Here is a 15,409-nt window from a genome sequence, read left to right as displayed (position 1 = left end):
TCCAGTCAAGGATAGTAGTGGAAAATTGCGTGTGGAGGCTGGAGAGATTGGGGAGACACTGAATGAACACTTTTCGTCAGTATTCACTCAGGAACAGGACATTGTTGCCGATGTGAATATTGAGTCACAATTAATTAGAATTTGAGGTATGTAGGGAAGAGGTGTTGGAAATTCTGGAAAGGGTGAAAATAGATAAGTCCCCTGGGCCTGATGGCATTTATCCTAGGATTCTCTGGGAAGCAAGGGAGGAGATTGCAGAGCCATTGGCCTTGATTTTTATGTCCTCGTTGTCTACAGGAATAGTGCCAGAAGACTGGATAGTAGCAAATGTGGTTCCCTTGTTCAAGAAGGGGAGTAGGGATAACCCTAGTAACTATAGGCCGGTGAGTCTCACTTCTGTTGTGGGCAAAGTCTGAGAGAGAATTGTAAGGGATAGGATTTATGAACATCTGGATAGGAATAATGTGATCAAGGATAGTCAGGATGGTTTTGTGAAGGGCAGATTGTGCCTCACAAACCTTATTGAATTCTTTGAGAAGGTGAATAAGGAGGTGGACGAGGGTAAAATGGTAGATGTGGTGCATATGGATTTTAGTAAGACGTTTGATAAGGTTCCCCATGGTAGGCTACTGCAAAAAATACAGAGGTATGGCATTGAGGGTGAGCTGGAGGTTTGGATTGGGAATTGGCTGGCTGGAAGAAGACAGAGGGTAGTAGTTGATGGTAAAGGTTCATCTTGAAGTGCAGTTACTAGCGGTGTTCCGCAAGGATCTGTTTTGGGAACATTGCTGTTTGTCATTTTTATAAATGACCTGGAGGAGGGGCTAGAAAGTTGGGGGAGCAAGTTTGCGGATGATACGAAAGTCGGTGGAGTTGTTGACAGTGAGGAAGGATGTGGCAGGTTACAGTGGGATATAGATAAGCTGCAGAGCTGGGCAGAAAGGTGGCAAATGGAGTTCAATGTAGGTAAGTGTGAAGTGATTCACTTTGGTAAGATTAACAAGAAGATGGGGTACTGGGCTAATGGTCGGACACTTGGTAGTGTGGATGAGCAGAGGGATCTTGGTGTCCATGTACACAGATCTCTGAAAGTTGCCACCCAGGTAAATAGTGCTGTGAAGGTGGTATATGGCGTACTGGCTTTTATTGGTAGAGGAATTGAGTTCCGGAGTCCTGAGGTCCTGTTGCAGTTGTATAAGACTCTGGTGAGGCCTCATCTGGAGTATTGTGTGCAGTTTTGGTCGCCATACTATAGGAAGGATGTGGAGGCACTGGAACGGGTGCAGAGGAGGTTTACCAGGATGTTGCCTGGTATGGTAGGAAGATCGTATGAGGAAAGGCTGAGGCACTTGGGGCTGTTTTCATTGGAGAAAAGAAGGTTTAGGAGTGACTTGATGAAGGTGTACAAGATGATGAGGGGTTTAGATAGGGCTGACCATGAGAACCTTTTTCCACGTATGGAGTCAGCTATTATGAGGGGGCATAGCTTTAAATTAAGGGGTGGTAGGTATAGGACAGATGTTAGGGGTAGATTCTTTACTCAGCGAGTTGTGAGTTCATGGAATGCCCTGCCAGTAACAGTGGTGGACTCTCCCTCTTTATGGGCATTTAAACGGGCATTGGATAGACATATGGAGGATAGTGGGCTAGTGTAGGTTAGGTGGGCTTGGATCGGCGCAACATCGAGGGCCAAAGGGCCTGTACTGCGCTGTATTTTTCTATGTTCTATGCAGTAACTGAAAGGGGCAAACGTGTGTAAGCTGCATAGGGACTTTCCGGTTGATGCGTAGAATGTAGGGAATGTTGGGCATAACCTTAAATTTAGGATTAGACCTCATTTGGGTGTTGGAAATGAAAAGGGTTGTGGAACACTTTATGCCAAAAGCTTCCCAGGCATAGTTAATTAAAGCCAAGACGAATCGGTGTGGTAAATAGAACTAGGTCAGTTGCAACATCTGGCTTTAAATGTTTAAATAAGATTTATATAATTTTACAGAACAAGAGATTTGTGTACATTCCAGCACAATAGTACATACAAACCATGATCAAGCCTCATTCCTGATGAAGGGCTTATGCCTAAAACGTTGATTCTCCTGCTCCTCAGATGCTGCCTGACCAGCTGTGCTTTTCCAGCACCACACTCTTTGACCATAATCAAGTCTTTGAATGGTCTTCTGCAGTTTCCAATTATGAGCAGTGTTAATAATTGTGCAGTAATACTGTGAATTGACTACCAGGAAATAATGCAATCAGCACGCTGACCATATGAGTGATTACAAGACAAATTTTTTCAAGTGTCACAATATGTCGAAAGCTCAAGAGGGAAGCTTTACCTGAAGTAGGGCCATTACCTGAAGTCCTTAATACTGTCACTACTGACAGCAGTCAAAAGTATTTACATGGGCACTGTTAGAGCAATTTTATTCAATATTCAATTCAGTTTGGAGCTGCAAGATGTGAAAAATGATTACAACAAAACATTTACTAAATCTTCTACCATTAGAAATTGGCTGGAAATTTGGAATTGGCATTGAACAGTGATGCTCGATTTATATAATTTATATATTCCTAGAATGTAATGAGAGAAGATTTTAGATTTTGTAGATTCTCCCACAGCTACCTGGATTACACCTCTTCCCATCCTACCTCTTGCAAAAATGCCATCCCGTATTCCCAATTCCTCCGCCTCCGCCGTATCTGCTCCCAGGAGGATCAGTTCCACCACAGAACACACCAGATGGCCTCCTTCTTTAGACACCGCAATTTCCCTTCCCACGTGGTTAAAGATGCCCTCCAATGCATCTCGTCCACATCCTGCACCTCCACCCTCAGACCCCACCCCTCCAACCGTAACAAGGACAGAACGCCCCTGGTGCTCACCTTACACCCTACCAACCTTCGCATAAACCAAATCATCCGCCGACATTTCCGCCACCTCCAAACAGACCCCACTACCAGGGATATATTTCCCTCCCCACCCCTTTCCGCCTTCTGCAAAGACCGTTCCCTCCATGACTACCTGGTCAGGTCCAGCCCCCAAACAACCCACCCTCCCATCCTGGCACTTTCCCCTGCCACCACAGGAACTGTAAAACCTGCACCCACACCTCCTCCCTCACATCTATCCAAGGCCCTAAAGGAGCCTTCCACATCCAAAGTTTTACTTGCACATCCACTAATATCATTTATTGTATCCGTTGCTCCCGATGCGGTCTCCTCGACATTGGGGAGACTGGGCGCCTCCTAGCAGAGCACTTTAGGGAACATCTCCGGGACACCCGCACCAATCAACCACACCGCCCCGTGGCCCAACATTTCAACTCCCCCTCCCACTCTGCCGAGGACATGGAGGTCCTGGGCCTCCTTCACAGCCACTCCCTCACCACCAGACGCCTGGAGGAAGAACGCCTCATCTTCCGCCTCGGAACACTTCAACCCCAGGGCATCAATATGGACTTCAACAGTTTCCTCATTTCCCCTTCCCCCACCTCACCCTAGTTCCAAACTTCCAGCTCAGCACTGTCCCCATGACTTGTCCAGACTTGTCCTTCTTGCCTATCTCCTTTTCCACCTATCCACTCCACCATCTCCTCCCTGACCTATCACCTTCATCCCCTCCCCCACTCACCCATTGTACTCTATGCTACTTTCTCTCCACCCCCACCCTCCTCTAGCTTATCTCTCCACGCTTCAGGCTCACTGCCTTTATTCCTGAAGGGACTTTGCCCAAAACGTCGATTTCGCTGGTCCTTGAATGCTGCCTGAACTGCTGTGCTCTTCCAGCACCACTAATCCAGAATCTGGTTTCCAGCATCTGCAGTTATTGTTTTAACCCACTGTGTAGAACAGACCACACGTGATGTAATCAAATGGGTCAATGATCTGTAAGGATATGACACAGACTATAACATATATAGGTAGGCCATTCAGCCCATTGAGTCTGCTCAACCATTCAACGGCTGACCTTAAATCCTTCGACCCCACTTTCCTGCCTTCTCCCTCTTAACAGTCAATTCCCTTACCAATTAAAAACCTGAAAAAGAAGATACATTTTAAACTTGGAGAAACAAAGGAAAATAAGCCTGGGGAATGCAGAAATGTTTGTTTGGGACTGTGCAGCAGAATAAATGAGACTAAGTTTTAGGAAAGTACTGAGGTTGGAAGATGGGAGGTGAAGATGAGGAGGAGGAGAGAGCCATTGGAACGCACTCAGGACCAGTGCTGATGGATTGGAAGAACAGTTGTAGTCTATATGTGTTTATTGGAGTGAAGCAGATAGAAAAGAGATTAGTGTCATAGAGGAGAGTAGAGGAATGGAGAGAGAGGGCATCTTGAATCATAGCAAGTATTGTAGGTTTAGGGTGTAGGTTTGCTCGCTGAGCTGTAGGTTTGATATCCAGACGTTTCATTACCTGGCTAGGTAACATCATCAGTGGCAACCTCCAAGTGAAGCGAAGCTGTTGTCTCCTGCTTTCTATTTATATGTTTGTCCTGGATGGGGTTCCTGGGGTTTGTGGTGATGTCATTTCCTGTTCGTTTTCAGTGGGGTTGATAGATGGTATCTAGATTTATGTGTTCGTTTATGGCGTTGTGGTTGGAGTGCCAGGCCTCTAGGAATTCTCTGGCATGTCTTTGCTTAGCCTGTCCCAGGATAGATGTGTTGTCCCAGTCAAAATGGTGGTTTGTTTCATCCATGTGTAGGGCTACGAGGGAGAGAGGGCCGTGTCTTTTTGTGGCTAGCTGGTGTTCATGTATCCTGGTGGCTAACTTTCTTCTTGTTTGTCCTACGTAGTGTTTGTGGCAGTTTTTCCATGGAACTTTGTAGATAACATTGGTTTTGTCCATGGGTTGTACTGGGTCTTTTAAGTTTGTTAGTTTTTGTTTGAGTGTGTTGGTGGTTTTGTGCGCTACTAGGATTCCGAGGGGTCTTAGTAGTCTGGCTGTCATTTCTGAAACTTCTTTGATGTATGGTAAGGTGGTTAGGGTTTCTGGCTGTGGTCTGCTTGTCGTGGTTTGTTCTTGAGGAATCTGCAGACTGTATTTTTTGAGTATCCGTTCACCAATTCGACTGGGACAACACATCTATCCTGGGACAGGCAAAGCAAAGACATGCCAGAGAATTCCTAGAGGCCTGGCACTCCAACCACAACGCCATAAACAAACACATAGATCTAGATGCCATCTATCAACCCTGCAGAAAATGAACAGGAAATGACATCACCACAAACCCCAGGAACCCCATCCAGGACAAACCTATAAATAGAAAGCAGGAGACAACAGCTTCGCTTCACTTGGAGGTCGCCACTGATGATGTTACCTAGCCAGGTAATGAAACGTCTGGATATCAAACCTACAGCTCAGCGAGCAAACCTACACCCTAAACCTCAACCTGAGCTACAAACCTTGCAGTATTGTAGGTGGTGGAGCACTTTGAGGGACATCAAACTGAGATAATAGCTACAGGGAATATCATGCTTGACTGGTCTAGAGTAGGGTCAATTCTAACAGCAGAAGCAAAGTGAAGAATGGGAGACAATCTGTTTTGCAAAATGTGGAAGTGGAATGGGGCAGCATTGATATGTTTTAGGTTAACAAGAGAGTCTTTTTGTGTTTGGAGTACAATGGTGGGTGGATTGATCAAGTGTGGATGTTTTTTGTCTTGAGTAACTCAGTTTTGATTACATGCAGAGACTGTGCTGGCACCTGAGGAAAGGGGGTTATAACGTTGAGAGCAAACACAAGGACCAGGAGAAGACAGCATGTATATAGGAGTTGAGCAGGGAGGTAATCAAAGTAACATGACATGCCAATATATACCCACAGAACTGTTGTTTACTCATTCATGGGGTGTGGGCATTGCCATCCTTAGTTGCCCTTGAAAAGGAGGTGGTGAGCTGCCTTCTTGAACCGCTGCAATCCATGTGCAGTAGGTTAACTCACAGTGGCATTAAGGAGTGAATTCCTGGATTTTGACCCAGTAAAAGTTAAGAAACAGTGATATATTTTTGAATCAGGATGGTGAGTGGCTTGGAGGGGAACTTGCAGGTGGTGGGGTTTCATGTATCTGCTGCCCTTGTCATGGAAGTGGTTGTGGGTTTGAAAAGTGGTGTCTAAGATCTTTAGTGAATTTCTGTAGTGCAACTTGTTGATAGTACACACTGCTGCAGCGAGTTGATATTTGTGGATGTGGTGGCAATCAAGCAGGCTGCTTTATCCTGGATGGCGTTAAGCTTCTTGAGTGTTGTTGGAGCTGCACCCATCCAAGTAAATGAGAAATATTCCACCACATTCCTACTCCATGCTTTGAAGATGATGAACAGGCTTTGGGTAGCCACGAGGTGAGTTACTTGCTGTAGTATTCCTAGCTTCTGACATGCGTTTGTGTGGTGAGTCCAGTGGTAACTCCCAGGATGTTGACAGTGTGGGATTCAGTGATAGTAACACCATTGATTGTCAAGTGGCGGTGGTTAGATTCACACTTATTAGAGATGGTCATTGCCTGGTATTTGTGCAGTGCAAATGTTACTTGCCATTTGTCAGCCCAAACCTGGATATTGTCCAGTTCCATTTGAAAATGGATTGCTTCAGTATCTGAGGAATATTTTTAAAAAACAATTTTATTGTATTTCAAAGATGTTAATTGTACAATATCAATTCTGCAAATATAGCTTACAAATGCCAAATAATCTGACTTGACTTAACAAGTGTTGCTTACAGAACAACAGCATAGTGATGATCATCCTAGACAAGCAATCCAGAGATTAATTGTTCAAAAGAATGGCACGGTTTGCAATGGAGTTTAATAATTTTAGCTCTTTGGAGGCTCGCACAAAAAAAACCTATCAAATTGTTATTCGTCACTAAAACCCAACTGATCACCATCTCCTAGGAAAGAGTTTTCATCTCTGACCAATTTAATTTACAGGATTAACCCATAAATACGAATTGTAATGCTCTCTGTAGTTTTCAACTTTATCACTGCCTCACAGTAATAAATACAACTTCAGTATTGCCCAACTCCTAAAAGCTATAACTACTTTAAATTATTGTCATTAACAGCAAATTGAGCTTTTATTTATATTGAATTTCAGTTCAAGAAATCTCTGTAATGTTAATTCTCAGAAATCAAGAAACAGGTCAGTAGAGCCGAAATAGTAAACAAATTTAAGACAGTAGGAAATACTGAAAGAAACAAAGCATTTCTATAAATTACATTCAGAAAGCAGGTGAGAAAGGGTATGCTGATCTATTGAAAGCTCCTAAAAGTTGATAAAATAGCAGAGAAAGAATGGCAAATATTCTAAATGAGTCATAGCTAGTATACAAAGATACCATTTTGCACAGACTGATATTCAAGGGAAGAAAGTACTAAATGAAATGTAAATTTTGGTTCAGGTGGTTACTGATACACTGAGGCAGCTTAAGGCAGACCAGGCAATCAGTTTAGTTTCACTTCTCAGGATTACCCATCTTGAGAACTCAAAGTCACTGGACCCGAAACGTTAGCTCTGCTTTCTCTCCATAGATGCTGCCAGGCCCACCGTGTTTCTTCAGCAATTCCTATTTCTGTTATTAATTAATGGAAATCAATCAAGAGGAAATATAATGGAGATCTTGGGGAGAAATACAATAAGTCCAGAGAAGGGGAACAAACAATGGGAACATAAACCAAAGAATCAGAGAAACAAATCAACATTTTTTGGGCATTTGTGAATGTTTAAACCAAGCATTAAGTACATCTATTCTTAGAAATGTTTCCAGATAGTGTGAGATAAAGCTACATAAATAAACCAAGGATTGATACAAGGCACCAGATCATAAGGCCTGGAGTATTATGTACAATTTTGCTCACTATATTATAGAAAGGACATGTCGTCATTGGTGTCTGTGCTTTAAAAGACAAAAAATTCAAAAAGCATCCAAGTAATGAGGAAAGGTCAAAAATCCTGGAATGTTATTCACTCAGAACTCCAAAGATATAAAAACAAAAATTGCTGGAAAAGCTCAACAGGTCTTTCAGCATCTGTGGAGAGAAATCAGAGTTAACACTTCTGATGAAGGGTCACTCAACCTGAAATGTGAACTCCGAATTCTCTCCACAGATGCTGCTAGATCTGCTGAGCTTTTCCAGCAATTTCTGTTTTTGTTTCCAATTTAAAGCATCTGTAGTTCCTTTGGTTTTTATGAACTCAAAACTATTATTCTCTGTATTCAGGATTCGTAGAAAAATAGATGAACTGATCGATGACTACCTGTATTTATAGCATCCTTAATGTACAGACATTTGAAGAATTGGGTGATTGCAATATTAGCTTTCAAACCAGTCAGATTGGCCACAGGCTTTTCCCAATTGTACATGTCATATACTGTTTTTTTTTAAATACTGTATCATACCAACTCCTAATATTTGGTATCCTAGATCAAAAACTGCTATTCTCTCATTAATGAAATAGAACCAAAATAGCAACTATTTTCATTTTTGTGAAAAGAATCTTATCTAATCTCAAAGAGGGTGCAAACCGAAGGCTACAGCAGGAGAGTTAGTTGTCTAAGGGCATTATTAGGGAAGTATTTACACTGAATGAAGACAGATGATGTGTTTTCAGAGCAACAAAAATAAAAGCTTTTATTTGTTCATTTGAATATAAAACAGGCGTTATCACATGTACAAAGCGAACTGGTGGTTTTAACATACAAGAAAGATTGCTGTCCTTTGCACAGTAAAATCCATTGTGATTGGTTGAGTACATGAAATTCTCTTACCATTCAGCAACCTATGCGACTCAACACTGCTAACATTCAACTGATAAAGGGACAGTCTTCCCTTGGGTAAAGTGTCAAGCAGGATTAATAATAATAACAAGCACCATGAGGAATCTGATCCTGTTTTTGATTTGTTTTGACAGTATATGATCTTCATGTACTTTCCTTTTTTGTGCATGTGCATCGAGTTGGATTACATGGTTTTGTTTTACTTCAAAGCACTAGGTCACAAGACAAACTGTTTCTATACATTCTAATGCATGGTTTATCTATAGCACGTTTTCTAATAAAGGACACGCCTTCTTTATTGCTGAGTCTAGTTGGACTCTGGATGGTTGCTTCTTCCACTCCCACAACGAAACAAGAAACCTACTTTACTACAAATAGTAAATGTTAGACTCTCTTTACAAATGGCAGGCAGCAGAGGACATAACATACCTGGCTTTGAAAATATTATATAAACCTTAGAGGTAACGTGCTAGGTTAAGAGCATGGATTTAGGTTTGAGTAAAAGAAAAGCAGCATTATTAACACTGCTAAACTGTCTACTTCCTCATTCATGGCGAACGTTATTTGCATACACTGGAAGGTAGTCAATATCCCAACAGCTCACTCATTCATTAAGGCAGCCCAACGCGGACTGTTTTAAACCTGACTGGACAGCTCAAAGGTTGCCCATCATTCTAATCTGACGAGTATCCTGTTGGTCTTCAGTGACGCTGCTGTAGTGGTGCCATATCATTTCGAATGTTTTTCAGCTTAGGTGAACAGAAAAAATGAAATGTCGTTGATCAGTCTTCCACTAGTCAACCGCAAAGCAACGTTATCAAAGGCAGAGAGAAATGAACTGCAAACCACAGTCTCTTCACTTCTCAACTAGAAATAAATGGAAGGTGGTGTTGAAAAATGACAAATGACCTACACAGAGATGGGGAATGAGACTGTAACAAACGTGGAGAAAAGCTGTTAGTCACCAATTTTCTGAGTACACTGCACCCTATCAGAAAAAAATTTAAAAACTTGACATTTTAATGTAAAATATATCATTGCAAAAATTTTAACTGTAAAAATTAACACTTATTCTTGTACATTAGTTTCTTACATCCTACATCTTAACTCAATATTTCAAAGTGAATTTACTGGCAAAACGGCTCTTTTGCAGCTAGATGTTTTGTTTCATTTTCAATTCTTACAAACCCATTACAAGTTAAGAAAAAGCTTTACTATAAACACAATTAGCAGCAGTAAAAAGTTTGAAACGATCATTAATAGCTGTCAGTTTGTAATCTGAAGTCACACTGGAGCATTACGCATGCACACATCTTAGAAAACACACAATCTACTCTGTTTAACCTGCCACATGCTGAGAGTCTAACAGTGGAAGTGTGCACATGCCAACACAAAGTTATCAATGAACACCAGGCAATCTGGCACAATACAATTTTTTTTATTGATTTTTTTTCCAATTTTTTTTAGTGCACTTTTAAACCTCAGTTAATTCACAAGCATAAAGATGTCCATTGACTTTTTTTTCCCCAAGTTGGAATCTTCTGATGGAAGTTGCTTGCGGGTCACTTCACACACTGAGATACTACACCTCTGATGAGGGCTGGGTGAATAACATGACCATTGTTCATTTCAAAACTGGGACACCATGCAAGTAAGAATTACTGGATTTTCAACATCTCTTCCATTGGTAAAACCATAAATCTGATGAGTTACCTCGAATATAGTGTGCTGATGTGAAGCTATCCACATAAAATAACGCAACACTTTGCTTCTTTTTAGCAAACACTTAAAAGAGGAAAACATTCGCAAATGTCTTTCTCTTAATATACTTCTAAAGAGAACAAAATAAATTAAAACTGTTTTGTACATAATTACATGATATGAAGTTACTCAGTATTTCTTTTCCTCCTGTTTGTAGTACAATGATATCATCACACAAGCGAAAACATTATTGAGACCCCATCAGTGGCTACACCAACAATAGACACCCACATTATTTGGTAGCAGATACCTCCTCCCGACTACATTTCTGGGTTTCTGAGCCCTGCTTTGAGAGGGACCTCATGATGTCAGTGCAGATGGTGTTGACAGGGTGGACATTACTCTTGAACCTCCTAATACTAGACATAAGAAAAAAAAAGGAGGGGGCAGAATGTCCTCAGCCAATCAGTTCTAGATAGAAGGTTCCTTGTTTACAACGTTTTGACAATTTTTGACCAAATCTCAAGAATCGACAATCTAAAATACTTGCTTTTTGCCACAGTATGTGAATACATAAAAAGCACCCCCTTAGAGGGCAGATTAAAAAACGTAAGCAACTTCAGCTGATATAACTTAAAAATACAGAGCGCAGATAGTACACTTACTTCAAAAGCAGTTAATCAACCAACAAGCAAGAAATAGGCTCCAGAATGGGGCTTTTGACTTTCAAAGGGTTGTGTACTTATCATTGTCTTTGCCTATTAAACGTCTGTGGTACAAAGAATTAGTTTCACATCTTTGTGGCGAGTTAAGAGTGCTTGCAAGTGCAGAAAGTCCCTGTGTGGAACAAGTACTGTCTATTGGTTTCTGCACACTTTGTGGTGAACACCAAGAGTTCTCTTTACATATGTACATACACATTGTTAACCGAAGCCTTAGAACAGGAGGCTACATATTGTAGGCCACATAGATAGGATCTAGTTGGTCGGCCAAAAATCCATCCCTTAAATGCATACGCTGTTTTTCTCCACGAGAGTTGATTGGGATCACTCCAACATCAACCACAACCACTACTCCCACAATTAGGTAATGTTCCTCCAGAACCACATTAGTGACCAAAGGAACAAGGTCCAAAGCCTCTTGTTCTGATCCGTCCAGCTCCACCACCACCACCAAAAGATTTGTCCAGGTAAACACCGCACTGAGGAAAATGAGATTTGGGAGAAATGTTAAGGAAGCAGAGTATTTGGAATGAAACAAAATGTATGTCTTATTTAAATGAAACAAACTGGTCACATTTTAACACTGGTCAACAGGTGTGTCTAAGTTGGGAAATCTCAGCAGGTCAGGTAGCTATTGTGGACAGAAAGAGGGTCAATGTTTGTAGTGTTTTGAAGCCAGTAGAAAGAGGAATGGTGGCAAGAAAACCAAGAGAGAAGATCATAGTAGGGTGAAGGCCAGAGATGAAAGATTAAAGATCGTGTGATGCGACAGCCCCCAAGAGTGGCTATGGAAGTGATGACGTAACAAAAGCTGTGAGGAATGAACTGCAGCAGGCGATTGACTGTGTGGAGTTTGCACGTTCTCCCCGTGTCTGTGTGGGTTTCCTCCGGGTGCTCCGGTTTCCTCCCACAGTCCAAAGATGTGCAGGTTAGGTGAATTGGCCATGCTAAATTGCCCGTAGTGTTAGGTGAAGGGGTAAATGTAGGGGAATGGGTCTGGGTGGGTTGTGCTTCGGCGGGTCAGTGTGAACTTGTTGGGCCGAAGAGCCGGTTTCCACACTGTAGTAATCTAATCTAATCTAATCTGAAAAAAAGCTTTCTGAACGCAGTGTGATGGGATTTAAAAAACACCAGAACCTAGCAAAACAAAGAAGAAAAAGAAAGACAAAATAAGACAGATGCAGAGGTCTTGCCTTAAAGTAAGTGAACTCAATGTAGAGTCCAGAAAGCTTCAGAGTGGAGTCAAAAAACAGGGTGTTGTTCCTCAAGCCTGCAAATATATTTCTTCCTCTTTAGCATTCCCTCATTCACTGTCTCAGTTCACTACAAATGTCAGATAGCATTTATTCATCATAGACCCAACTACTCTTCCACTCTCATCCCAATAGCAGCAGCCCCATAGAGGACCTCATCTGGAGCCAATGAAAGCCTAGTTTCTGAACTGTAAATTATTTTTCTTCATCAAGGTCACCCTAACTACATGTGTAACTAAATTTTTCACTACGAACAGGATGTCACTCCTCTCAACAATATTAACAGTTCTGCTGAACACACTCAGACTCTCTCACTGCTAATCACCTTCTCATACTTCTAACTTATATATTCAGATCTTCTCTGTTACTACTGTCTTCCATTCAATTCCAAGCACGTCAATCATTTCCAAACATTCCTCCTTCTTTCTTAAGGTCATCAATACCCAACTTCAAAGCTTCTGGTGACTTTCTTGGTGAAATCTTCCCTTCACATTTCTGTCTCACGCACACTGCATCCTCAATGAGTTCTCCTGCACTTAGATTCTCCTTGCTAGCTCTCTTCACTTTTATTAAATTCATTCGCAGGGTTAGGCCGTTCTACACAAGAACCACTCTCGGTGTAAAAAAGTTACCATTCATATTCTTCTTATATCTTTCTACCTGACCTTGAAAATATGCCCCCTAGTTTTGAACTCCTCCACCTTAGGGAAAAGAACCTTGTCATTCACCATACCTATACCTCTCAAGATTATACAAATCACTATAAGGTCACTCCTGATCTCTTACACTCCAGTAAAAAAAAAGTCCCTGTCTTTCCAGCCCAAATCTACATGGATGTGTCCTCACCAATGCCCTCCCCCATGAAACTCTGCCCACATCTTCCACTGCAGTACACAGACTTTATTAAATCATATATGCAATTTCTCCTCATATATATGTGATAATTCCATTCAATTGTTGCTATTTTTCTCAGCATTACATTTCTTGCTTTTTCTGTCACTGTGAACTTCGCATTTATTACTTATTGTCCAAATTTGCAATTTCTGACTTAAATCCCCAGGGTTTTATAGATTTTCTTTCCCTGCATATAAATGTAAAATGCTTGCTACCTTCAGGTCGAAAGCCCTAAATATAATCCTTATTCTTTGGGCAAAGAACAGATTTTTTATTTTTTTATGAAGAAAGAAAAGAGGAAATAGTGAAGATTTGCCTGGCAGTCTCATTAAAATTCTGCATTCATTTAGTTTTATTTAATATGCTGTTCCTTGTACCGAAGTACAGTGAGAAGTGGATAATGTTGCCACTAAGATGGCGCCATCTTAGATTACTGAATAAATTGTGTAAATAGTAAAATATTGAAAAATTTATATTTAACTGATACACTCCTTTAGCAGGAAGATGAGCCTCACTGTAATCTCAGAAAACTAAACAGCCATTACTGAATAAACTGACTGCAAGAATTAAAATGAATGCAAAAATTATGGATTTTAATCCGGACAAATGTGAGGTGATACATTTTGGAAGTTCAAGTACAGATAGAAATTATACAGTGAATGGCAGAACCCTTAGAAGTACTGATATGTAGAAGGATCTGGATATGCAGGTCCACAGATCACTGAAGGTGACAGTGCAGTTAGATAACGTGGTAAAACAGGCCAATGGTAGGCTTGCCTTCATTGGAAGGGGCATTGAGTACAAGGATCAGCAAGTTATGCTGCAGCTTTATAGAACTTCAGTTAGGCCACACTGGAATATTGTGTACAATTCTGGTCACTACACTACCAGAAGGATTTGGAGAGGGTACAAAAAAGGTTTACCAGGATGTTGCCTGGTATGAGGGATTTTAGCTATGAAGAATGGTTGGATAGACTGGGTTTGTTTTCACTGGAACGCAGCAAGTTGAGGGGTGGCCTGATAGAAGTTTATAAGATTGTGATTGGCATGGATAGAATGAAAAGTATGAGGCTTTTTCCTGGGGTGGAGGGATCAATTACTAGGGGACACAGGTTCAAGGTAAGGAGGGCCGAAGGGCCTGTTCCCGTGTTGTATTGTTCTTTGCTCTTTAAAAATAGTCATTAATATCCCAACAGAATAATTTGAGTTATGAAATGAAGGAGCTAACTCCATGATTTACAGAACCATCTTTTTCTTGTTTTGAGAAGAAAATGAGAGAGAATGGCTCAGCAAATGTAGCAACACCTACCACTCAGTGATGCTCTTGTGGGAACGAATCACAGATGTTTCAATGTCAATGGGGTGGTATCTCATTCCTCGTAACTCCATTGCTTCATCCAAGGCACCAACAACATACAGTGCATCATGTCGCTCTAACAAAACAGAAATTACACACTTCATCAAAACCCATTTGAATTTCAAATTATGAAAATGCTCTTACATTGATAACAAAACTTGTGAGTTTCCTGAATAAAAATGCAAGGTCAGGAAACAAAAAAAACAGGGAATGGAGGTATTATCTCTCATCTCCAATAAGAGTCATTGTCACAAAGGTCTACAGAATGGAAACAGGCCCTTCGGCCCAACTTGCCCATGCCACCCAGTTTTCACAATTATTCTAGTCCCATTTAGAGTCATAGGGATGTGCTGCACGGAAAGAGACCCTCTGGTCCAACCCACCCATACCCACCAGATATCCTAACCTAATCTAGTCTCATTTACCAACACTAAACCCCTCCTATTCATCTACCCACCCAAATACCTTTTAAATGTTGCAATTGTACCAGCCTCCACCACATCCTCTGGCTGCTCATTCCATATATGCACTACCCCCTGCGTGAAAAAGTTGCACATTAGTTCCCTTTTATATCTTTCCCCTCTCACCCTAAACCTATGCCCTCTAGTTCTGGACTCCCCCTCCCCAGGGAAAATGCATTGTCTATCTATCCTATCCATTCCTCTCATGATTTTACAAACCTCTATAAGGTCATCATTTGGTCTATATCC

General features: G+C 41.3%; 1 protein-coding gene across 5 annotated transcripts in view; it reads right to left on the bottom strand.

The window, feature by feature from the left end:
* Positions 1 to 10,194: 10,194 nt before the first annotated feature.
* Positions 10,195 to 15,409, bottom strand: part of LOC140480791 (disco-interacting protein 2 homolog C) — a 619,093-nt gene continuing 613,878 nt past the window's right edge. For all 5 annotated transcript variants that reach the window (XM_072576180.1, XM_072576182.1, XM_072576181.1 and 2 more), the window contains 2 exons: positions 14,652 to 14,775; positions 10,195 to 11,674 (listed from right to left, as the gene is read on the bottom strand). In XM_072576180.1, the coding sequence (XP_072432281.1) occupies positions 11,422 to 11,674; positions 14,652 to 14,775 (377 nt within the window). In that variant the 3' untranslated portion in view covers positions 10,195 to 11,421. The remainder of the gene's footprint in view (positions 11,675 to 14,651; positions 14,776 to 15,409) is intronic.

The sequence above is a fragment of the Chiloscyllium punctatum genome, chromosome 8 (assembly GCF_047496795.1).
Source record: "Chiloscyllium punctatum isolate Juve2018m chromosome 8, sChiPun1.3, whole genome shotgun sequence".
NCBI lineage: Eukaryota > Metazoa > Chordata > Chondrichthyes > Orectolobiformes > Hemiscylliidae > Chiloscyllium > Chiloscyllium punctatum.
This window is presented reverse-complemented; position numbering and strand designations above follow the sequence as displayed.